Here is a 26,620-nt window from a genome sequence, read left to right as displayed (position 1 = left end):
GCCAGTTGGCATTTCTATGTGGAGTTTGCATGTTCTCTCCGTGTTCGCATGGGTTTTGCATGCTCCAGTTTGCCCCACAAGTGCAAGTTCAAAGACATGCAGTACATATGAATTGGGTAAGCTAAATTGACCTTAGTGTACGAGTGTGAATGAGTGTGTATGGGTGTTTCCCAGTGATGGGTTGCAGCTGGAAGGGCGTCCACTGCGTAAAACATATGCTGGATAAGTTGGCGGTTCATTCTGCTGTGGCAACCCCTGATGAATAAAGGGATTAACCTGAAAAGAAAATCAATGAATGAATGAAAGAACATTCACTAATACCAACAAAACTGGTTTTATTTGTTAAATCAAGTTAAAATGATGGTAACAATTGCAGATTACATTTGCAACACATAGCCTATTGTTTTTAAAATATTTATTTTGATAAATTGTTTGGCAACTTCTAAATTAAGATTTTTATTCAAGTCAGAATATTAAATATAATATTGCTAAAAAAAAAAGGGCAGCCTTCACAGCATGTTTTACTTGTTAAATAGCAACAAGTACAGATATAATTTGTAATAAATAATTGTATAAACGTTCATATTAATGCAATGGCAACGTCTTAATTAATATTTGATTCATGTAAAAATGTTGTGTTATTTAAGCTAAATGTATTAATTTGTTTAAATTTTATTTTATTGAATCTTTTCCACCCCTAAAAAATTATTAGATAGATCAGGTCAAAATAAAGAAGAAGAAAATCTGGTCGAAATAACGTACGGCAACAATTGCAGCTTACTGTTGCAATAAATCAATTTAATTAGCATTATTTATTCAATTATATATTAGTAGAAATAAGTTGCATTAAAAACATGAAATTGACTATGTAAAAGTTAAATAGGTTACAAAAAACGAACAACTTAATAAATTAGTAGAAAAGTCGCCTACCTCAAAGTCAATTCGAGTAATTTGTCTTTTTTAAGGTATCATTATCTACTTTAACCAAGCTGATAATAATAATAATAATAATAATAATAATAGAAGTGTCAAACGAGAAAAATAAAATAGCGGAACGTTCTACTAGTGTTTTTGTTTCTAGTCGGTCATGTTTTCGGGGACTCTCATGAGCCATGCTTGAAAAGCTGCTGTCAAAACATCACATACCTCATCTAAAAGTGAAATATGGAGAACACGGAGCGACTGAGAGTATTTGAACTATACAGCGGGATAGGAGGAATGCATTATGCTTTAAAGGGTACGACATTTGATTCAAACCTGTTGCGATTATTGACAATCATGACTATCAAGCAGCACAGTCTCTGTCTCTGTAAAATTAATAACATGACACGTATTATATTTGAGTTTTATAATCCCCACAAGTGTCACTGTTCCCGCACTGAACTGTTATTTTGTAAAGTGTTTTTTCAGAAACAAAATATGACTTTTCACACGTCTGTTTTGATATTTGTGGCTTTTTAATAGTCTTTGTCAGGCCGTTAAACAAATTAGGCATTTAAGTGTTTGTTTTGTCACACGTTATCGATTTATCCCTAAATGTCAAAATTGTTATTCATACTTCATTCTTGTGTTTCCTTCAGAGAGCTTAGTTCCAGCGGAAGTTGTAGCTGCTGTGGATGTCAACACAACAGCCAATCTAATCTACAAGCACAACTTCCCCACTACACAACTCTTGCCAAAAACCATAGAGGTCAGTCGTTGTTTCATTTTCATCTGATTATACGATGAGACATTTTGTTCGTTTTTAAATTACTTCCATGGGTTTTATACGACTTCACTTAAGTCTTTTATTTCTGTAGAAGTTTTCACTCTATATCCCATTTATTGATTACATTAAAAATGGCTAACAATTTTGTATTATATGTTTTCTAAAATGTAATGTGTTATCACTTCATTAAATACAGTTGAAATCAGAATTATTAGCCCCTATTTTATATTTTTTCTCTTTTTTTTTTATATTTCCCAAATAATGTTTAACAGAGCAAGGAAATCTTCAAAATATGTCTGATATTGTTTCTTCTGGAGAAAGTCTTATTTGTTTTATTTCGCCTAGAATAAAAGCAGTTCTTTATTTTCTTAAAATCATTTTAAGGTCAAAATTATTGGCCCCCTTAAGCTATATTTCTTTCCGATAGTCTACAGAACAAACCCTCGTTATACAATAACTTGTCTAATAATTACCCTAACCTGCCTAGTTAACCAAATTAACCTAGTTAGGCCTTTAAATGTCACTAAGTTGTATAGAAGTGTCTTGAAAAATATCTATTCAAATATTGTTTACTGTCTTCATGGCAAAGATAAAATAAATCAGTTATTAAAAATGAGTAATTAAAACTATTATGTTTAGGAACTAGGGTTGGGCATCTAAGCTATAATGCCGATCCGATACGCATCTCGATACAAAGAATACGATCCGATATATTAGCGATACATTTGTGACATATTGCGATGCAACACGATACGATTCACACCCATATCACGATACAATGCGATAATTCAGCACTAACTAATTAGATCAAGTTTATGAGATGATGTGAAAGAGGATGCTGTGCAATTGAATGAGTTTGATTATTTATTAACCAAGTAAAACCAAGACTTTTTTACAAAATGGCTTTTCTCTCAGAGCCAGAGTGTCAGTTTACAGTAGAGGGCCATTTTAGAACATATAGCACATATTATTTAAGTATTTTCACGATAAACAGAATGTATAAGTGCAATATATATTAAAAAATATATATATTTGCACTCTTTCAACATAAAGGATTATCATTGCACAACAAGAATTGTGATTTAACTTTTCAACTATAAAAACAAGTTTTACAAAGATATATTGTGCCACTGAATATTCAAAACTTAAGGTGGTGAACTAGCAGTGTTATGCTGCTTTGAAACATCACTGTCACTGTAAACAACAGGCTGATAAAAATATAACAAACCAGCAATCTTCTTGCTGTGAGGTGGTCAAACTACCCACTGTGCCACCGTGACACCCATTATTTTTATCATTATTATTATTAATATTATTATTATAATTAAATAAAAATTAACAGGAGGAGGTATTTAAATCCTTCGTTCTCTGTGACACTGGGCTGAATATCTTTGCAGATGAACAATGCAATAACATCCGTTATTGGCGTAGAGCGCACAAAACTGTTGTGCATGGAAAAAACTTTCAATGCTTTTCTCACCACTTTTGGAGCTGGTAGCTACAGTTGAAGAAGCAGTGCGAAAATGCAGGAACACTGGAAGATGCTTTCACAACAACACAGAGGCGCCGATTTAAGTGAGATATCAGATTAGTCGTACTGCCCGCGTATTTACAGATGTGCGGCACATTTTGCAAATTGCATCTGTCCTGTCAAGTCGTCCATCCTTAAATCCATAATGTTGCCATACTTTAGATTTAAAACTCAGTGGGGAATAAAATGTTTGTTTTGCTTCTCGCGCTTTCTGAGGGCGCACCACTAGCTTCATCCGCACACCTGATACATTGAGTTGTAGTGTAAGTGTACACATCCGCAAATCCTTGCTAAGGCATACTTTATGTAGGTTGATTAAATTATGCGCCAAAAACAGGTTGACAACACTTGCTAATAAATAAAAAATACATTCTATATTAAAAATATAAGCTGTATCTTGAAAAAACCGATGCATCTCGCAAAAACCGATGCATCTCGATTTGCTTCCAAAATTTCATTCATCCTCTGCTGCTCTACCGATGTACTCGCATCGTGCACGCGCATGACCGCGTATCGATACATATCGGTTAATCTTCCCATCCCTATTAGGAATGTGTTGAAAAAATAATCTCTCCGTTAAACAGAAATTGGGGAAAAAAATAAACAGGGGGGCTAATAATTCAGCGGGGCTAATAATTCTGATTGCAATTGTATACACAAAGTTGTAACCACAAAATATGAAATGTAGGTAAAATAAATATATTTTTTTAAATTGCAGTTTAATTTTGCTCAAACATTAGAGTTAAATGATTTTACAGAGAGGATTTTGGGAATCTCTTTTTATGAATCTATTTTAAAAAACTCCAGAAATTTAGCTTATAGTCAGAAGAAACCCAAGAGTCACTTACATGTTTTAAAAGTTAAAGTTAAAGTCTTAAAAGTTGTACGTTTTAAATGTTGTATATGAATATGTATAGACATATTCCTTTGTAAAAAAAAAAAAATAGATCCAAATAATATACTCATAGGTGCCATGGTGACTCCGTGGTTAGCACTGTCACCTCACAGCAAGAAGGTCACTGCTTCGAGTTAGCATTCGGTCAGTTAGCATTTCTGTGTGGAGTTTACATGTTCTCCCTGTGTTGGCGTGGGTTTCCTCCGCGTGCTCCAATTTCCCCCACTGTCCAAAGACATGCGCTATAGGTGAATTGTATGAACTAAATTGGCCGTAGTGTATGAGTGCATGTCTAAATGCGAGAGTGTATGAATATATTCGCTGTGTAAAACATATTCCGGAATAGTTAGTGGTTCCTTCTGCTGTGGTGACCTCTGATAAATGAGGGACTAAGCCGAAGGAAAATGAATGAATAAATAAATACCATCGTAATTCAGTTTTGCAGGAATTGCAGGAGTTAACATTGAATCCGCTACTAGACACAATGGAAACACTTGGGGTCCTAATAGAGACTCAGTTTTGAGGAATAATGTATCAGTGCTAATCTGCAAATAGTATATTGACAAGTATGATTATTGTCACTTGCACTTTTGCATAGATTATGTGAGGGATTATTGACCTTTATGCAAATGTAATAGCTTGTGTTAACAAAGAAAAGTCTTATTTAATTGGTTTATTGCATTCTCTTTTGTAACATCCTTATAATGGCATTTCTTCACAATGTCCCATGACTGATTTTTTTTTTAAAGCAGTCAGAGGTAAAAGTGTAACCAAGTGGTTTTTGTGGTGGTTAAAGGTCCTGTGCTTTGTCAGCATGGTAATGATGTACTTGGCACTGACCGACATTCATTAGAAATGCTTAAACAGTGTTTGATTTGGTGGGTTAAGATTAAGATGAGTGTAATTAGTATTGCTGTGCGGGAATACAGTGCCCTACATATAAGAGTACACCCCTGTTAAATCTCTCATTTAGATTCATATTTTCTATAGGAAGCTGTACAATATTATATCTGTGCATATACATAGATTAGTCAGTACTGGAGCCAAATCTGGAGCTTATCTAACAAAATAACTCATGATAACAGTCCGAAATGATTACAACCAAATTTATATGTTAGGGAAAAATATTAAATACAATTTTAAAAAGAGCAAAATCTAAAGAACAGCAAATTTTTTTATAAATTGTTGAAATTTTGTAGTTTTTAATTTCTTTCCAATATTTTACTTGAATTTAAATGTATTATCTTTCTATTTTTAAATATGTTTGGTGACTAAAATAATATTTTAATCAACATATATGTTTAATAAATTTGTTTTGTTGAAATGCACCAAAATATATTACCTATATTCACTGTAAAATGGATAAAATATTAATTTTCAAAATGGGCTGTACTCATTTATGTTCAGCACTGCATGTTTATATGGTATTGTAGAGTAAATTATTATATTTAAATACATATTTTAAAAAATGGATGCACTCTAAATGCTTTCAGATGAAGATTTGATTGATTTTTATTTACATCTCAGCATCTTAAAATAGTTAAAATAGTTTCAATAATACAAAAGTGAGACTTATGCAAGTATAAAATTATAGTGTATGCATACATATGGTTATGCTATGTGTATTTTTATATGCAAATTGTTATTTTAAGATCACTTTATGTCTACAAGGATAAGATCTTTTTTTTTTTCTATTATGTAATATAATTTGTTTAGCTCACCTCTTTTTGTGTTTTGGTCTCAGGGAATGACGTTACAGGATTTTGACAGGCTGAATTTTGACATGATTTTGATGAGCCCACCGTGTCAACCTTTCACCAGGTGATCACAATGTTTTTTATATATTTTTATTTTATTTTGTGGAACATGCAGAATAAATCTTGAGTAACTGTGGTGCCCTTTCTTTTAAATTCAGTTTTGTTTTTCCATAGAAAACACTTTTATTTAGCAAGCATACAGTGAGGGAAAGGGTATTGAACACCTCACCATTGTCTCAGAAAACATATTTCTAAAGGTGTCGTTGACTTGAAATTTTTTCGGATGTTGGTCACAACCAAAGAATTCCATATACGCAAAGAAAACAAATCTAATTAGTTTACAAATTAAGTTATGTTATGTAAGTAAAAAATTGAAATATCTCAAGGAAAAAGTATTGAACACATGAAGAAAGGGAGGTGTAGAAAGGCAGTGAAAGCCCAGACAGAAGCTAAAATCTCTCAGTAGTTCTTCAGCAACCCTCTGTCCTTGCTCAGTTTAAATGAATATCAGCTGCTTCAATCCAACATCTACATTACCATGATGATGAAGATGAAAATAGGGTGGACCTTTCAGCCAAAGAAACTCTCAAATGCTTTCAGAGAAAGAAAATCAAGCTGTAGAATGGCCCACACAATCACCTGACTTGAATCCAATAGAAAATACAAATTAAAGATCTGACTTGATAGATGAGACCCACAGAACCATCAAGGTTTCTACACTGTTTAAAAACTGAATATGAGAGGCGTCTTTAAGCTTTCATCACCAAAAAAGCTATTTATGTTAAGTATTGAATACATTTCAGTAGTTCAGTACGTTCTGCTTGTGCCATTCCATTGTTATTACACACAACTCATTTTTCAGATTGTTTTTTTGTTTTTTGTTTTTTTTATGCTTGTTTTTATGTGTGTTTTTACCAAAATCTGGTTCAACTCCATGAAAAAAAATGCTTAACTGGTTGACTAAAGCTGGTGTGTGTTTCTCAATAGGATTGGTTTGCAGGGAGATGTTGCCGACCCTAGAACAAAGAGCTTCCTGTATATCCTGGATCTTCTGCCAAGGTCAGACTGTTCAATCAATGCTCATTTTACATCCCTGTAACATTGTTTTTCTTACACCAGTTTTCAAATTTGAGTTATTTGAAGATTGTGGTCTGTTGCAAAGTCTAAGGAGCCTGTCAACACCATGTCTTCTGATTCAGACCTTTTCATGGGGGAAAACATCAACAATTCTTACAAATGCACACTGGAATTCCCCATTGCATTCTACTATATAAACATTAATACGTGATTTTGTTAGCTCACAATTTATAACACAATCACATTTAACCTATGACTTTTATAAGGTAATGCACAGATTAATTATAGTGTTGAAAACATAGAGCTGTGGAATTAATTTAACAGACCACTTGAAAATTCTTAGTTTCTCTGGATTTACTATTTATAGTAATGTGCTTAACTAAAACTTTAAACTGCTGATGCCATATCTAAAACTTATATAATACTTAAACTTATATGACATGTTTATTAATAATCATTTTCACTTTTACTGGGATAGGTCAGTGGAGATTTTACCGATAGGAAAGTGTGGGGAGCAGAGGTAGGGCAAGGATCGGCATAGGTGTGTGTGTGCGTGTGTGCGTATGCACGTGCGCGCGTGTGTGTGTGTGTGTGTATTGATTTTTCAAATTTTGTGACAAAAGATATACAGTTTTCAAAAAATATGTAATTATTAAATAAAATGTTAAATTACTTGTTTTGTCACTCGTGTTAATTCCTTTATGTGATAATGAAGTGTCCTCTTTTTCGTTCCCCAAACGAGCTCGCCTTTATAAGGGTAAAAGCAGTGTATTATTAATATCATAACAAATGTAATCCCTGATTTGTCTGAATTGACAGTTAAGTTAGCTTTTTATAAAAGAATCCAAAAAGTGTTTGTTCAGTGTTTTTATTGTATTTATATGCTTAATTTTTGTTTATATTCTTTGAAAATGCTTGCAAAATTACCTAAATGATTATAGAATTATTTATTAATAATTTTTGAGCAGTTCAAAAGGTAACACTTTACTTTGATGGTCCATTTGACTATTAGTTGACTGTCTGCTTAATATCTGTTGATACTGCTCCTTCAACAGACATTTAACTGACTACAAGAAACTTACTCTAACCCTTACCCCAAGCCTAACCCCAACCTAATAGTCTACTTATAATCTAATGAGAATTAGTTGCAATGTAACTTAAATTCAACAAACGGACCATCAAAATAAAGTGTGACCGTTCAAAACTCCTCATGAACAATCCTGATTTTCTAAATATTACAATATATATGAAGAAAAAAAATAGTGCTATCATGGCATTTTTATCTAATATCACGCAGCCTATATTTGGTGGAATAACCACAATTTTACTCCACAAGTGGAATAACCACAAATACAGCTATAAATATACACAACATTACGATTTAACCTGAAAGATGAAAGGAAAGCTTAAAGTTAACCAGTTTTCTTTTAGCATTAAAATGACTGATTCTAACATCATCTTCAATGATGTGAAGACAAACACTTCAGTTAAAATCTAAAAAAATGTTTAGTGTTTCATCTCTCTTTAGCACCGCTTTCTATAAAAAATACATTTCCTACCACAGCACTTTTTTTTGCACATCTGACATTATTAATTCATGCCTGATAAAGAATTGCTTCCTCTCCTCCCTCCCAGTTTGCCCTTTTCCAAGTTGATCTCTGCCAGCCAGAGTGCTTTTCTGTCCCAGAATGTGTTTGTGAAAGAATGTACCTCTCTCGCTCCTGCAGGCTCAGCAAGCGGCCACGCTTCATTCTGCTGGAGAATGTGAAGGGCTTTGAGAGCTCAGCTGCAAGGTAACCAGGAGCTTTCAGATCACCATGGTTATGTGGCTGTGAGCCAATCGGGTCATTCCTCTGTGTTTCTGTCACCATGGATTGTGGTAATAGGAATCTCAAAGTTTGTCCACGTTAATTTAGGGGAATAAAAGTACTTTAATATTGAAAAACTTTGCACATTGACCTTATATTGCTGTTTATTTATTTACCTTCAGATCATCCGAAATGTAGGGGATTTTTTTCTTCAACATTATGTAAGACTTTTTTAAAGGTGAAATTGTGGTCCTTGGTGATTCATAAAATGTTTAAAAGCTGCACTTTGAGAGTCCAAAGAAACCTACAGGCAAATTATAGTGTATACCCATGGCTCTTTTGGGGTCCTGTGATATAAAATTATTCTTTAAAAAAAGCGTAACATTATTTACATTTTAAGCTTTAATCCACAGTCTTAGCAAGCCTTGAGTTTTGACTGGAGCACAACAGACTGGAGCAGAGTAGATCCATTTTACGAATTAGAGCAGAATAGATCCATGTGACTATTCAAAACAGAGCAGATCCATTTGACTAATCTGAGTAGCGCTATCTGACCAATCAGTGCTGACTAGATTCATCTGAGCAATCAAAACAGAGCAGATGCATTTGACCAATCAGTGTAGAGTATTTGTATCTGACCAATCAGTGTAGAGTATATCTATCTGACCAATCAGAGTAGAGTATAACCATCTGACCTATCAGAGTAGAGAGGATCAAGCTGGCCAATAAGAGTAGTGTAGATCCATCTGACCAATTAAAACAGAGCAGATCTGTTTGACGAATCAGAGCAGAGTTGCGCCATCTGGCCTGTCAGAGTAGAGCAGTGCCATATGACCAATCAGGGTAGAGTAGCTCTATCTGACCAGTCAGAGCTGAGTAGATCCATCTGATTAATCAAAACAAAGTAGATCCATCTGACCAATCAAAGCAGAGCAGATCTATTTGACCAATCAGAGTAAAGTAGTACCATCTAGCCAATCAGAATAGAAAAGTGCCGTATGACCAATCAGAGTAAGGTAGCTCTGTCTGACCAATTGGAGCTGAGTAGATTTATCTGACCAATCAAAGCAGAGCAGATACATTTGACCAATCAGAGTAAATTAGTGCCATCTGGCCAATCAGAGAAGAGTAGTGCCGTATAACCAATCAGAGTAGAGTAGTTTTGTCTCACCAATTGGAGCTGAGTAGATTTATCTGACCAATGAAAACAGAGCAGATCCATCTGATCAGTCAGAACAAAGCAGATACAATTGACCAATCAGAGTAAACTAGCATTATCTGACTAATAAGAGCTGAGTTGATGCATCTGACCAATCAAAACAAAGCATTAGCTTTTGACTAATCAGAGCAAACTATCAAAACAGTCCAATCAAAATAGCAAATCCACCTGACCAATCAGAGTATAGGGGATCCATCTGACCAATCAAAACAGAGCCGATTTGAAAAGGAGGGGAGACTGGCACTTTGAATAAAACATTTTATGCATATTTTAAGAAAATGAAACTTATAAAAGGAACTTTTAAAATAGCATAATGGGGTGTTTTAAAACTAGCTATGATTGGTTTACTGTCTAAATGTATTTATTTAGTAGCATATCAGGAAAGCATATCTGACTGTTTCTGGTCTTTTATTATACAGGGATGCTTTGCTTCAGACCCTGAGAGAGTGCGACTACAGCTTTCAGGAGTTTCTGATTTCTCCAACATCTGTAAGGTCTCTTCATCTGCATAGTCATTAAACTGCAGCTCTCCACATCTCTTAAAAACTGCAAAGAAATCTTGTTTTGTCACACACACAGCTTGGGATCCCTAATTCTAGGCTCAGATACTTCCTGATTGCAAAGAGAGCACCAGAAACCTTCTCTTTCCCTGTTTCAACTGAGGTACTTTTCTTTTAGAAGTATTCTAAGACATTGCCGTTAGCTACTGAATACTAAAGCTTTCCATTTATTTTCAGATTATTGAGGGCTTCCCCATGTCTGAATCTACAGACGGTCTCTCTGTTCCATATGATCATCCCACATCATCTGCATCTGAGAGAGAAAAGACGATCATGTTTAAGCTAGAGACGGAAGAAGATTTGGAAAGGAAGAGAAAGCAGAACAGTCAGGAATCAGTCAGGAGGTTGCTGGACTTTCTGCAGGAGGAGGAAGAGGACATGGAGCCGTATCTGCTGCCTCCCAAAACCCTGCTCAGATACGCTCTGGTGATGGATATAGTTCAGCCAAGCAGCAGGAGATCGGTCTGCTTTACTAAAGGGTGTGTAACTTTTACACACACACACACACACACACACACACACATACAGTTGAAGTCAAAATTATTAGCCAACCTGTGAATTTTTATTTTATTTTTTCAAATATTTCCCAAGTGATGTTTAACAGGGCAAAGGATTTTTTTCATAGTATAGTAGTTTTATAGTATTTTTTTATAGTATTTGTTACAATCCTTGATGGCAATTTGTCTAGGGTATTAAAAGGAGTAACATAAAGATGACCAAAGTATAAACTGATGTTGAAAAATGGCAAAAGAAAACACCAAACAACAAATTAGCACCGCAAAAGATTTATTGCTCCCACATTATTTACAATATTTACAAACCATAAGATAAATTTGAAAAGAACCAAGACAAATAGGAGAGGGAACTGAAGTTTGCGCATGGAAATCAAAGAAATAAATATAACAAAAACATTCCCTTAATCTCCTCCCCAATCCACTAAATAAGAAAATAACAATATGAAAAGAAAAGTCTTCAGCGCAAAGCGCCCTGAACTTACTCTATCTAATAAATAAAAATACAAAATTAGCGCACTTCGCTAACTAGTGTGTCTATACATCAATAATCCTGCGTGCAAATATGTATGTCACGTGACTTACTATGTTGTTCCAGATCTCCCTTGTCAAGTCACAGAAGGTTTTGAATGGAGCATTAGCGGGCTATAGATGTAGAAACACACGTCAGAACTCTCAAACAAATCTCACTCAAAGTCATCAGTTACTCACTCAAAGTCAACATCAATAGATCTCAATCAAAGCACACATCAGTAACAGCGACAACGCACACGGACACCACCAAACAGACAACACGCCAAAACAACAACAGCTGATCTCTCCCCGTTGCCGCTTCCATTTTTAAAGGGCTCTGCAACGAACGCGATTGGCAGAGAGAGAAGTCATCGTCACACGGTTGATTAGGATTGGCAGTCCTGTCAGCCAATAGTGCTCCAAAGTAGGCGGTACCTGAGAAAATGACAGGGCCGGTACAGAGAGAGAGAGAGAGAGAGAAAGAGAGAGACAGAAAGAACATACACGCAGCAAAACTGTGCGGTTCGTAACACTCCCCCACTTAAGAATAAACTCTTTCAAAACAAACAAAAAAAAGTTTATACTCGTGACAGTGCATCCGCTAGAATATTCTCAACTCCCTTCTTGTGCCTAATATCCAGGTTGTAACTTTGCAAGAAGAGTGACCACCGTGTCAATCTCTGATTGTGATTATACAACTTTGAAAGAAATGTCAGTGGACTATGATCCGTAAAAACTATCAAAGGCTGTACACTACATCCAACATAAACTTCAAAGTGTTGCAATGCAAAAATTAAAGCAAGTGTCTCCTTTTCAATCACAGAATAGTTTAACTGATTCTTGTTAAACTTCCTCGAAAAATAACTCACCGGGTGAGCTATACCCTGCTCATCATCTTGCAGTAACACAGCACCAGCGCCAACATTACTTGCATCAACCTCAAGTTTGAATGGACGATTTAAATCAGGGGCTGCAAGAACTGGTGAACTACTCAACAGTGTTTTCACACTCTCAAATGCATATTGGCATTTTTCATCCCACACAAACGATTTAGAAGGGCTTAAGAGTGAAGTTAATGGACTAACCACAGACGAGAAGTTTCTACAGAAGCTGCGATAATAACCAGCGATTCCGAGAAATCTTCGAAGTTCACGCCGCGTCGTAGGAACTGGGAACTCAGATATAGCCTCAACTTTCGCTTCCACAGGTCGAACTTGACCATGTCCCACTTCTTTTCCCAAATAAGTCACCTTCGCCTGACCAAACTCACATTTTGTTAAGTTAAGGGTCAATGAAGCACTTGCAAAACGTTGAAATACATCACGTAATGACTTCAAATGTTCACTCCAATCTCTGGAATAAACAACAACATCATCCAAATAAGCGCTACAATTAGGAATACCGGCTAAAACAGTGTTTACTAACCTCTGAAAGGTAGCAGGTGCGTTTCGGAGTCCGAACGCCATGGCCGTATATTGTGCAAACGCATCTGGAGTGATAAAAGCAGCAATATCAGATGCTCTAGAGGAAAGTGGTATTTGCCAATAACCTTTCAGCATGTCTAATTTACTCACAAAGTTGGCATATCCTACATTGTCAACACAATCCTCCATTCTAGGAAGTGGATAGTTGTCAGGAACCGTTAGTGCATTCACTTTTCTAAAATCTGTGCAGAATCTAAAAGAACCATCAGATTTTGGCACTAAAATACATGGAGAACTCCATGGACTAGAGCTAGGCTTAGCAAGACCATTATCCAGCAAATAGTCAACCTCTTGTTGCATAACTGAACGTTTTACAGAATTTACTCTGTAAGCGTGCTGTCGGACTGGACGAGCATCTTTGACATCAATGTCATGTTGAATGACATTTGTGAGTGTTGGCACATCATTAAACAGACACTTAAATTCAGAAATTAATGTCACAAGATCGCGTTTCTGATCAACAGTCAAGTTTTTAAAATGTGAATCAAGATCTTTTAAAATCTCAGAATTAGACAAACTCACGGTAGACTGAGAAATACTTGGAAACATAAGCCCATCTTCATCAGCATCAACAGGATTTTCTGTCACAGCAACAACAGAAATAACAGCATTATCCGCCATTTTCTCAGCATCATCCTGTGCCCTCGAATGATAAAGTTTAAGCATATTCACATGACAAGTGCGTGTTTTTCGTCTTCGGTCGGGTGTACAGATCACATAATTAGTCTCGCTCAATTTTTCTTTCACTTCGTACGGTCCGAAAAATTTAGCTGACAGTGAAGAACCAGGTATAGGCATAAAAACAAGAACTGCGTCACCAGGCTTAAAAGAACGCGCAACTGCCTTTTTGTCAAATGTTCGTTTCATTTCTTTTTGCGCACGGGCAAGTGAATCTCTAGCAATTGAACAAGCGGTCTGCAACCTTGCTCGAAACTTCGTTACGTACTCTAAAACATTCGTTTTTGAATTGTCAGTTTCCAGAATTTGATCTTTTAGAACCTTCAAAGGTCCGCGCAATTGGTATCCATAGACCAACTCAGCTGGGCTAAAGCCGAGTGACTCCTGAACACTCTCTCTAATCGCGAACATCAGCATTGGAATACCTTCATCCCACTCATTACCAGTCTGCATGCAATATTTCCGTAACATCGACTTCAAAGTTTGGTGAAAACGCTCCAGAGCTCCTTGGCTTTCTGGATGGTAAGCACTGGAGGTGCGATGTGTGATTCCTAAATTTTCCATGACCTGTTTGAAAAGCTTGGACATAAAATTAGTGCCCTGGTCACTTTGCACTATTTTAGGCAAACCAAAAGTCGAGAAAAACTTAACTAATGCCTTAACAACAACAGGTGCAGTGACTTTTCTCAAAGGAATTGCTTCAGGAAATCGAGTGGCTAAACACATCACTGTGAGCAGAAATTGATTACCACTTTTGGACTTTTTAAACGGACCTACACAGTCAATAAGGACATGTTCGAATGGATCGCCAAGAACAGGTATGGGTTTTAACGGTGCTGGTGGAACAACCTGATTTGGTTTTCCCGCAATTTGACAAACATGGCAAGAACGGCAATAACGAGTTACATCACTTTTTAATCCAGGCCAGAAAAAGTGTTTTAAAATCCGATTGTAAGTTTTCCTTACACCCAGATGACCCGAAAGTGGATGATCATGTGCCAAGCATAACACATGTGGGCGATATGGGGCAGGAACAACAATCTGATAAAAAGCATCCAATTCTGCCTTGTCAGGTGACGAACACCACTTACGCATTAACAAGTTGTTGTCTAAAATGTAAGCGCTTTGTTTTGTTTTGGCCAAATCAAGTGAAATTGCAGCATTAAAAAGTGTAGTCAATGTTTTGTCTTCTTTCTGTGCAGTGATCAATTTTTCTCGTGTGATCTTTAAATGCAATGAATTCTTGTCAGTTACATCATGCAAAATCCTCACCTTTTCTGGTTTCTTTTTCTCAAAGTTCAAATTTCCCTCTCCATTTACAACAGAAGGAAAGAAAGAGTCATTCAATTCAATCTCTTTGCGCGACTGCGCACGAGTGACAGCGCACACAGGAAAAACATGAGGATAGGCTTCACCCACCTCATCAGACGTGCATTCTGTCGGTTCATCCAGAACTTCTAATAACGGCAAGACTTTTCCTCCGGCTAAATCATTGCCCAGGATAAAATCTACCCCTTTCATAGGCAGTGAAGAACAAACTGCAACACGGACAAATCCAGAACAAAGATCACTTTTTAAATGCAGATTATGCAAAGGTCTCTTTACACATCCCATTTCAATTCCTTGCACAACTACACTAGAATGACATGACGTCTCATCAGAAAATTTGATCGCACTTTCAACAATAAAACTTTGTATCGAGCCTGTATCACGAAGCATTGTGATTTCCTTTTGATCCTCATCATGACCAGTCAGAGAAATTAACCCCTTAAGAATAAAAGGACGGAACGTCTCCTCTACCTTATCTTTTGAGATTTCAGCCACACTCTGATTAAAAGTCTTTACAAAACCTACAGGTTTAGCTTGTGATTGTTGTTTTCGTTTAAGTCGGGGGCAGTCAACTATTACATGACCTTTTACATGGCAATAGTAACAGTTACGTTCATCGCCAACTCTTGGTGCATTATTTTTCGAGCGCACAAACTGTGTGTTAGATAAAATTGGAACGGCAGGTGCATTCTCCACACGTGAGTGAACAAATACGTTCTTGTGAGTTAAAATGAATTCATCAGAGAGAACAGCGGCATGTGACAATGAATTTACCTTTTGTTCGTTAAGATAAACTACCACTCTCTCAGGCAAACAATTCTTGAACTCCTCTAAAAGAACAAGCTCACGCAGTGATTTAAAATCTGCCACATCACTAGCTACACACCATTTATCAAAAAGCGTGCCCTTTTCTCTAGCAAACTCCACAAAAATTTGATTAGAAGTTTTCCTATGCGTCCTAAACTTCTGTCTATAAGCTTCAGGAACTAATTCGTATGCACGAAGTATTGCTGATTTAACTGAATCATACTTTAAACTCTCTTCAAGTGATAAAGTAGAATAAACTTCCAAAGCTTTGCCTACAAGTTTACATTGCAGTAACAAAGACCAGAACTCAGGTGGCCAGTGCAATGAAGTCGCAATGCGTTCAAACGCATTAAAATAAGAATCAACTTCAGATTCTCTGAATTGTGGAACAAGCGCAATGTGCTTACTCACGTCAAAACTTGAAGTGGATGAAGTCGACACCGGAGATACATTTGAAGAAGAAGAAGCTGGAACTGGCTGAATAGCCTCCGCAGCCTTCTTTGAAGCGTCCAACTCGAGCTGGCGCAGTCTCACCTGCGTATCAGCCTCGATTTCGAGTCTGCGTATCTGCAAACGCAAGTCAATTTCAGCCCGACGGGTGTGCTCTTGCGCATCATAATAAAGACGTGCCATGCGAACTTTCAGTCGCGCATCATCTCGTGAACCTATGGAGAATGGGGAGAACGGTTCAAACGGTGGCAAACCAACATTAGTATCAACAGCGGCCTCCACCCCTGCTTCTGCATCTGTACTGCCACTACACACGTTCTGATCTCCCATATCTAAAGAAGTCACCACCTCATCACCAGGGCTTGCATGATCAGCCGTCTCATCCATTTCAATATTTGGCGTGATAAGAACATTAAGCTCAACCAACTGCTCTGTTAACTTCTGCTTAATTTCAGCTTTACGATCCTGTCTGTTAACTACCAGTTTAAAATGATCAGCAATCAAAAACAAGTCTTGTTTCCGACAAACGTCAAGCAGCTCCAATGAAGGACTCTTAACAAATTCCTCTAAACTGAACATTTTAAATTAAAGTGTCGCGTGCTCAAAAAGTGCTGCCAACTGCTACTTCTGCAACTTACCTAAATGTCAACTACTATACAGCAATTTCTGTTGCCATCAACACAGCTTTTCTTTGGTCATTTTTCTCAAAGATTACCATCTGATAAATTTAAGAAATATTAATTTCAAAAATTACTTTTCAAAAATTATTTTCTTGATGAATTCAATTTATTCCAGATGATTTATTTTATCTTACCTTAATTGATCTTATTTAATGTCTCAGATAAATATCCTGGATGAGGCCCCATTTCATGTTACAATCCTTGATGGCAATTTGTCTAGGGTATTAAAAGGAGTAACATAAAGATGACCAAAGTATAAACTGATGTTGAAAAATGGCAAAAGAAAACACCAAACAACAAATTAGCACCGCAAAAGATTTATTGCTCCCACATTATTTACAATATTTACAAACCATAAGATAAATTTGAAAAGAACCAAGACAAATAGGAGAGGGAACTGAAGTTTGCGCATGGAAATCAAAGAAATAAATATAACAAAAACATTCCCTTAATCTCCTCCCCAATCCACTAAATAAGAAAATAACAATATGAAAAGAAAAGTCTTCAGCGCAAAGCGCCCTGAACTTACTCTATCTAATAAATAAAAATACAAAATTAGCGCACTTCGCTAACTAGTGTGTCTATACATCAATAATCCTGCGTGCAAATATGTATGTCACGTGACTTACTATGTTGTTCCAGATCTCCCTTGTCAAGTCACAGAAGGTTTTGAATGGAGCATTAGCGGGCTATAGATGTAGAAACACACGTCAGAACTCTCAAACAAATCTCACTCAAAGTCATCAGTTACTCACTCAAAGTCAACATCAATAGATCTCAATCAAAGCACACATCAGTAACAGCGACAACGCACACGGACACCACCAAACAGACAACACGCCAAAACAACAACAGCTGATCTCTCCCCGTTGCCGCTTCCGTTTTTAAAGGGCTCTGCAACGAACGCGATTGGCAGAGAGAGAAGTCATCGTCACACGGTTGATTAGGATTGGCAGTCCTGTCAGCCAATAGTGCTCCAAAGTAGGCGGTACCTGAGAAAATGACAGGGCCGGTACAGAGAGAGAGAGAGAGAGAGAAAGAGAGAGACAGAAAGAACATACACGCAGCAAAACTGTGCGGTTCGTAACATATTAAATTGTTTTTTCTTCTGGAAAAGTCTTATTTTAGTTTTATTTTGACTAAAATAAACCAGTTTAAGGTCAATATTATTAATCCCCATCAGATCTCAATCATGTATTCAGAGACGAGGAATGGTCCAAGGCTCTGTCTCATGTACAAACCTCTTCTATTTGTGCTCGTCATTCTCTTATACAATTCAAGTTATTGCATAGAGTATATTGGACTAAGGCAAAAATATCTAAAATTAACCCAGGGTTTGATCCAAGCACTTTTTGGGTATCATTTTTTAAATCATTTTCTGAGTGCTTTCTTTTAGATATTAAGCCATGCCCCCTAGAAGCATTATTTAGACATAACCCTACAACTGTTTCCTTGTCATCTACACAATCAAATGCACTCGCCTTCTGTTTAATAATTGCTAAAAGGCTTATAACACTGAACTGAAAAAATCCTTCCCCTCCCAGTTAGGTACATTGGATGTATGATCTGATGCTGTCTATTTGACACTATTTGGCAACCCTTCTTCTTACACTTTAAAAATTTAAATAATAAACAAAAAGTATGTGTGTATATGTATGCATGTGGAGTTGAAGTCAGAATTATTAGCCCCCTTGTTTATTTTTTCCCCCAGTTTCTGTTTAATGGAGAGAAGATTTTTTTTTTCTAGACATTTCTAAACATGAAAATACAACAAAAAAAAAAAAAAAATAGTTTTAATAACTAATTTCTAATAACTGATTTATTTTATCTTTGTCATGATGACGGTAAATAATATTTGACTAGATATTTTTTAAGACACATCTATACAGCTTAAAGTGACATTTAAAGGCTTAACTAGTTATTTAGGTTAACTAGGCAGGTTAGGGTAATTAGACAAGTTATTGTTTAATGATGGTTTGTTCTGTAGACTGTCAAAAAAATAGCTTAAAGGGGCCAATAATTTTGTCCCTAAAATTTTTTTAAAAAAAGTAAAAACTGCTTTTATTTTTGCTAAAATAAACAAATAAGACTTTCTCCAGAAGAAAAAATATTATCAGACATGCTGTGAAAATTTCCTTGCTCTGTTAAACACCATTAGGGAAATATTTAAAGAGCCCATATTATACATGAAATAGGGTCATATCCTGGTTGTAAGGGTCTCCAACAACAGTCTAATATGCATGCAAGGTCAAAAAACACTTTCATGGTCTTATAATCTGCATTTATTTTTACCTAATTATCCCAGCGACTCCCGTATGAATCGTCCAGTGATTCATTTGTTCCCAAACCCCTCCTTAGCACGGAGCTAATCTGCGCTGATTGGACCGATGACAGTCTGTCGCGATTGGTCGACTGCCTTCAGTCAGAGAGGGAAATGGCCAATAGCTAATCAGCAATTTAAAAAGTAATCACAGTTCATACACGCTCGATAGTATAGACGTGGATTTTAGCTGCCACACTATGGCGAGTGGATAGTGCCACGGATAACCGAACGAAGGAGACAGTCGTGTACTGGCCATACCACACACACACAAAAACACACACACACCTCCGGATGACAACGCTCCCGCTTCCGCCCGCACCCGCCAGGTTTTAGCCTGAGAACCCGCTCCGTTTTCTGCCCGCCGCGCCCGGTCCCGCTAGAGCGGAGAACACAACCAAAAATCCCCCAGTATACAGTCCAGACAGCCAAGCTGTCGTTCGTTCGTTCGTTCGCTCTCTCTCTCTCTCTCTCTCTCTCTCTCTCTCTCTCTCTCTCTCTCTCTCTCTCTCTCTCTCTCTCTCTCATACGCGCGCGTGCGCACTAACACACACACACACAAGCACCACGCAGACTCTCTCTTTCTAATTCACATAGCAATATCCGTGATATTGCTAGACAGCCCGCTCCCGTCCCAAATTAAACCCGTTACCGACCGCTCCCGCGATTTATTCGGAAATTTATTCCCGCGGCTGTCCCCGCGCCAGATTTCTGCGGCGCGGGAATAAATTTCCGAATAAATCGCGGGAGCAGAACTCTAGCACGGAGCTCCATAAACAAACAGCACGCGTCGCGTTTTTAACGTGACTTTGCACGCGATAAGATCAAATATCCAGTTAACCTGATACAGTACACGCGGTTACAAGTAACAAATCACAACTAAATACATTTGCAAGCAAGAGTAAACGAGGCAACAACTTTAACCGCACGTACTTACACTTGAGAAATGGAAGAAACCCATCCTGACGTCCATCAGTTACTCTTTACTGATCCTTCCTTTAACAAACTCAGATGAAGTATTCTTTGTAGCATGTAGCTTCCAGAAGTTTCCAACTGCTTGGTTATAATGCTGAGGTTTCATCTTTGGGTAGAGACTCAATATATCCATCTGCAGTGTGACTTCAATCGACCGGCATGTTTGTGTGCGTGTGTTTGTGGGTGTGCGTGTGTTTGTGGGTGTGTGTCTGGGTTTCTGCGTCAGAGGGCGGGGCCTCAGGTTTGAAATCTCCCGGGTTTGCGCGTGCACGTGAATAACTTGGTTTCGTTCGTACGTCATGGCGAAACACCTAATGAGTCGGTATCAAGGCGACTCGTTTGAAGCACTATGAGTCGACTCTTTTATAGATGAATCAACCGTTTTAAACACTGTATTCTTACAGATTTAAGCCTTAGCTGGATACTTCGCTTCACTTAGAGCTGTGTTACACACTACATGGAGGGGAATTTTCAAAAACCCATAATATGGGCTCTTTAAAAAAGAAAAAGGGGGGCTAATAATTCTTCAACTGTATATATATATGTTTTATTTATTAAAATGATTTTTTTGTGTGAGTTTGCTCTGTTTTTGTTAGTTTTATTCTTAGAATTCTTACAATCCTGATTTTATTCAAATTGTGAGTTTATTCAGATGTTTTGATATCTTGCATTTCCTTTGAATTTTACACAATAGAACAAAATGTAGCATAATATTAGAAATAAATAATTATTTAAAAATAATAATTATTATATTACTGTTGTATTAATTATTATCTATATATTGTTTTGTGCCATCTGTAATTATTACAGTTCTGATTTTATTAAAATGAAGTGATTATTCAGATTTTTTGATATGTTGAAATTCTGTTTTTTCTCAGAATTTTTACAAATAAATAAATCATATAAAAAATTGTAGCACCTTGATATTAGTTCAATAAAAATAATAAGAATGTATTTTTGAATATATGGATGGAAGGTGTTTTTTATTTTTATTATTTTTTATTATTAATTTATTTTCTACTGCTGTACCATTTGCATATATGCATTTATATATTTGGAATATATATATATATATATATATATATATATATATATATATATATATATATATATATATATATATATATATATATATGTATATATATATATATATATATGTATGTATATATATATGTATATATATATATATATATATATATATATATATGTATATATATATATATATATATATATATATATATATATATATATATATATATATATATATATATATATATATATATATATATGTATGTGTGGGTGTGTGTGTGTGTGTGTGTGTGTGTGTGTGTGTGTGTTATTTTTTCTGTCTTATTATTATTATTATTTTCTTTTTCTTTTTTTGCAAGAATATGGAATTGTATTACTTTATTTAGAGAGAAAGGAAATGTGAGCATATTGTGTTCTGCTGCTACTTTGGAGCAGTTGATGTCTAGTAATGGTCTAGTAAAAGTGTGGCTCTCTGATTAATATCTTTTAATAAAAAAACTGAGTTAAACTAATATTAAAACTATTAAAACTAATATTAATATATCTGCCACAGCGTGTCATGTTGTATAACATACCTGTCTAAATAAATGAAATAAATAAATAAATGTAATATGATTGCACATTGAGTCCTGGTTGACCCCAACAGATGTTTTTTTTGTGTGTGTGTACACAGGTACGGTCATTATGTAGAGGGCACGGGCTCCGTCCTGCAGTCATGTATGGATGTGGATCTGGAGACGGTGTTTAAGAATCTGGATCAGCTTTCAGAGGAAGACAAACTCAAGCAGCTCCTCAGGCTCAAGCTCAGATACTTCACTCCCAGAGAAATCAGCAGACTCATGGGCTTCCCGGATCATTTCAGTAAGACGTTTACACATTCACAACCACAGCATGTAACAGAAAAGAAAACACTTTTGAAAAGTTTTTATTTGTGCTGATATGTGTGCATCGATGTCATTTCAGAATCATAAGCTTTAAAGTCCATTTTGTCATTCCACTGAAGTGTGAATTGGTTAATGGATAACTGCATATTACTGACTTTTATGAATATGATGAGCCGTTTCAAGATTAATTTCAGACAGTTGCACACACTACCTGAACAATGTCTTGTCGCCTTTTCCAAGTTTAAGGAACAAATAATAACTTGACTTCTAGTTGATCATTTGGGATGTGGCTTATATGAAAGACAAAGAACTCTAGATTACGCTTATTTTACCAAAATAAAATATGATCATGCCTTGATTGTTCATTATTTAATTAGAATAGTAAGGTCTGACTTTGCTGAGACAAAAGTCTTGTCACTTAACAGAAATAATGTACAGTATAGAATATAAAGTCATGGTGCAGTGGAAAAAGCATTAATATAGTGTATGACTCCCATGAGCTTGGAGGACTGCATCCATACATCTCTGCAATGACTCAAATCACTTATTAATAAAGTCATCTGGAATGGCAAAGAAAACGTTCTTGCAGAACTCCCAGAGTTCTTCCAGATTCTTTGGATTCATCTTCAATGCCTCCTTCATCTTACCCCAGACATGCTCAATAATGTTCAATATCTGGTGACTGGGCTGGCCAATCCTGGAGCATCTTATTTGCTCTTACAACTGGGATTGACAGCAAGACTTTTGTCAGGCAGTGTATAATTACTATGATCAGTTCATAATCCTTGGCTTTTTACCATACATAGACGATGCTTTAAAGTCAATATTTTAGAGAATAGTGTGTTTTTTTATGGGGCTACTGAATATTTACGGTAAAACATCACTTGGTCATCGTTACTCATGTTTTTCTGTTTCAATTAATTATTGTTTTATAAATATTTCTTTGTGTTTTTCAGCATTTCCAAAGCACATTTCCTTCAAACAGCAGTACCGTGTGTTGGGGAACAGCCTGAACGTCCACGTAGTTTCACATCTTATACGTCTAATGCTCTCAAAATAGTTGTATATGTTATAGATAAATGTGATATACATTGTTGTATTTTGTTTTTATTTTCTGTAAATGTGTATATATATTAATAAATAATTTGTTGATGTTTTTACATAATGCTTGATTGATTGATTATGGTTGTTTTATTATTTGTTAACATGATTTTTGCAGGTATTAAAAATGTGTAATAATGTAAAAAAACATCTCATTTTAAAATGGTAAAATAATTATAATAATAATAATAATAATAATGATAATAGTAATAATAATAATAATAATAATAACAATATAAAAATAAAATAATAATATAATAAAATAGAGTAAAATAATAATGAAAATAATAATAATAATAATTTAATAAAAGAAATAACAATAATATAAAATAATAAAATAATAATTAAATGGTGTAAAATAATAATTGAATAAAAAATAATAATATAAAAAAATTAATTGACAATTAAAATAATAATAATAATAATAATAAGAGTAATATAATAATTGAAGAAAATAAATAATAATTGATTAAAATGAAAAATAATGAAATAAGTAGTAAAATAATAACAATAATTGTATTGTAATGTATTTTGTAAATTGTATTGTATAAAAGTAAATAATAATGATAAAATATTCGAATAAAATAAATAATTATTATTATTATTAATATTATTTTAGCATTTTGTAAAATAAGTCCTTAAATTTTGAAATGGCAAAATAATAATAATAATATAATAAAATACTAAAATTACATAATGTATTATAATTGTTCATATTATTAATATTATATAATTAAATAGAGTACAGTGAAAATAATAAAATAATAATTCTAATAAAAATAATAAATATTACTATTATTTTACCACTTCATAAAATAAAAGACCTTAAAACATCTTAAATAAAAGCAGAAAGTCTTTAGTTCCTAAAATAATGACATTGTTGAAAAAAAGACTGTTAGCATATCTATTTCTGTTTTATGCATTCTTCTACTTTATTAGAAGCATATATTCAAAGCATTTTTGTTTCAGATTTCAGTTTTACTTTTTTAAGGGGTGGTTGGTATTAATAAGATAATAACAAACAAATTATGAAGACTGATAAGAGGTTGTGCTCCAATTATATAGATTATATATACATTACAATGCAATAAATAGCCTATTATATGAGCCTCAATGCTGAAAGTGATTTTCTTCACAGCTGTTCTTTAAGGAAAATGAACCGTAAGCTTTAACTTTGGTTACTGATCTCCAAAACTCATGTGACGCCTCCTGACTCTCCACCAATAAAGTCCCGTTTTTTACATGCAACCGAGTTAAATGCCTCCTTACGTGTTTCTTTATGAGAGATTTTAGGAAATTGTGGAGTCTTCAGGCCAAAGTGCACCTGTGGCCGGTTGAGTTTTTAGCCAGATCTTGGTGTGAAGTTGCAGGAAAGTGTCTGATGAGCGTCCCGGGACGAGCTCTGTGATCATGGCTCAAACTCTGAGCTTCTCCTGGATCTTCATCTTTCTGCTCTTCTTCGCTGGACTTCAGGGTGATCGTGGTGGGCAAAACCACAGCAGGCAAAAAAGAGCAATCAGTAGCGAGCAGTAAGTCATTATCCATCAATTATTCTTGATTTTTTTTTATAGCTTGTGTTCTTGTTGCATTATTATTGTTTTGTAAAATAAATATCGTAATTGACAAGAATAAGTGAAAAATTGCAAAAATAGCATCACACGGTAATGCTTCTATTATGTATTATATGTCAATTGTATTTTTGCTCATAATTGCATTTTTCTAAGCATTATTAAATATATGGCAAATAATGAATTTACAATGGGCAGTAAGTTTTTATTTATTACTTTTTTTTTAATTTATTTAAATGCACTGTGAAACCCCAAAAGTTAAGGTAACTCAAACCATTTGAGGAAACTGATTTCGAACAAACCATTTACGTTATAAAACAAATCCTAATAAGTACTGTGAACTTAATCCATCTGAGTTCACAAAGCAATTTGAGCACATTAAAACTCAATAAATGAAGAGAACTTAAAGCAACTGAGAACTGTCAAACCTAATAAGTTAAGGCAACTCAAAACGTTTGAGGAAACTGATTGCAACAAACCATTTGAGTTAAGAAACTCTATAAGTACTGTGAACTTACTCCATTTAAGTTGAAGTAATGAGGTATTTAATGAATTCATTACATTCAACATTGAGTTCAAAACTCTTTTCAAATGAGCAGAATTAGCTTTCAGTCAGTTTTGAGTTACAGTAACTACACTTATTTTATTTGATAAAGTTGACTGTTGGGTTTTGCAGTTTATTTAAACCTCTGGAGATTTGTAATCTCTTTTTCAAGAGTTTTCTGGATTTATTAATTAAGATGAATTAGAGTAGATATTTAAGATGCATTTTAGAGTTTAAATCTTCAGTTTATTGTATTTATTTTTACTTTTTTTGTTTTATTATCAAGAGACAGTGAAGATTAATAAGCAATTTTGTCTACCAGAATTAGCCAAAGGCTATTTTACTTCTGTAATTCCCGGACAGAATGTTAAAAGTCATCCTAACGAAAATGTAAATAAAATACACTTTAAACAACTTTACAATTACAAATCACAGTCCATTAAAAATAATAAAACATACAAAGTTATTTGAAAAATAGAAAAATAAGGAAAAAAAATATTCAAATTAGTGCTATTAAGTGATTATTCGTGATTAATCGCATCCAAAATAAAAATTTTTTATTTACATAATGTGTGTATACTCACTGTGAATAAATATTGTGTATGAATAAAACATTTGTATTTATATTAATATATATATATATGCACCAAAATAAATATGAAGAGACGTATTTGTTATGCAAATACAAGCTTTTATTCGGATGTGATTCATCTTTTGACAGCATCAATTCAAATGTGTTTTTCCTGCTGTGACTTTTTTTTTTTTTTTTTTTGTTAAGATTGAACAGTCCATGTAGAATTTTTTTTACACACTTGTCAGTCATAGGTTTTTGGGCTTTTTAAGCTTTCCAGTGTGTCTTTTTTTTCTAATTGAAAGAAAACATCTAAAACGCACTATTAAGTGTTTCTTTTGTGGCACTTTTGCATAATTATTTATTTATTTATTTTTTTTAACCCTAATCTGCCTAGTTAACCTAATTAACCTGATTAAGCCTTTAAATGTCACTTTAAACTGTATAGAAGTGTCTTGAAAAATATCTAGTCAAATATTGTTTACTGTCATCATGGCAAAAATAAAATAAATCAATTATTAGAAATGAGTTATTAAAATTAACTGGGCTAATAATTCAGAGAGGCTAATAATTCGGACTTCAACTGTATATATGGCTGTTTACTGTATACTTTCTGAATT

At 34.8% G+C, this 26,620-nt stretch overlaps 3 protein-coding genes across 4 annotated transcripts in view; 2 read left to right on the top strand and 1 right to left on the bottom strand.

Moving 5' to 3' along the window:
• The first annotated feature begins 1,099 nt into the window (after positions 1-1,099).
• On the top strand, positions 1,100-23,374 carry trdmt1 (tRNA aspartic acid methyltransferase 1). The gene is made up of 10 exons (NM_001018143.1): positions 1,100-1,237; positions 1,581-1,690; positions 5,879-5,955; positions 6,879-6,950; positions 8,696-8,761; positions 10,415-10,484; positions 10,575-10,658; positions 10,733-11,034; positions 22,006-22,193; positions 23,173-23,374. Exons 1-10 carry the CDS (start codon positions 1,165-1,167, stop codon positions 23,274-23,276), a joined length of 1,146 nt encoding a protein of 381 aa, NP_001018153.1. The 5' UTR covers positions 1,100-1,164; the 3' UTR covers positions 23,277-23,374.
• LOC141380744 (uncharacterized) lies at positions 11,325-17,865 on the bottom strand. Of its 2 annotated transcripts, XM_073940949.1 has the most exons (3): positions 17,638-17,865; positions 16,290-16,543; positions 11,325-15,280 (listed from the first exon to the last, which is right to left on the bottom strand). In XM_073940949.1, exon 3 carries the CDS (start codon positions 15,261-15,263, stop codon positions 12,159-12,161), a length of 3,105 nt encoding a protein of 1,034 aa, XP_073797050.1. In that variant the 5' UTR covers positions 15,264-15,280; positions 16,290-16,543; positions 17,638-17,865; the 3' UTR covers positions 11,325-12,158. The 2 variants fall into 2 exon arrangements, with proteins under 2 accessions (XP_073797050.1, XP_073797049.1); XM_073940948.1 differs by having other exon boundaries at positions 11,325-16,543.
• A 1,224-nt stretch (positions 23,375-24,598) lies between the features above and the next one.
• cubn (cubilin (intrinsic factor-cobalamin receptor)) overlaps positions 24,599-26,620 on the top strand; it is a 116,017-nt gene continuing 113,995 nt past the window's right edge. The window contains exon 1 of the mRNA XM_021470374.3: positions 24,599-24,846. Within this exon, the coding sequence (XP_021326049.2) occupies positions 24,728-24,846 (119 nt within the window). The 5' untranslated portion in view covers positions 24,599-24,727. The remainder of the gene's footprint in view (positions 24,847-26,620) is intronic.

This window comes from Danio rerio, chromosome 24 (genome assembly GCF_049306965.1).
Source record: "Danio rerio strain Tuebingen ecotype United States chromosome 24, GRCz12tu, whole genome shotgun sequence".
Taxonomy (NCBI): Eukaryota; Metazoa; Chordata; class Actinopteri; order Cypriniformes; family Danionidae; genus Danio; species Danio rerio.
This window is presented reverse-complemented; position numbering and strand designations above follow the sequence as displayed.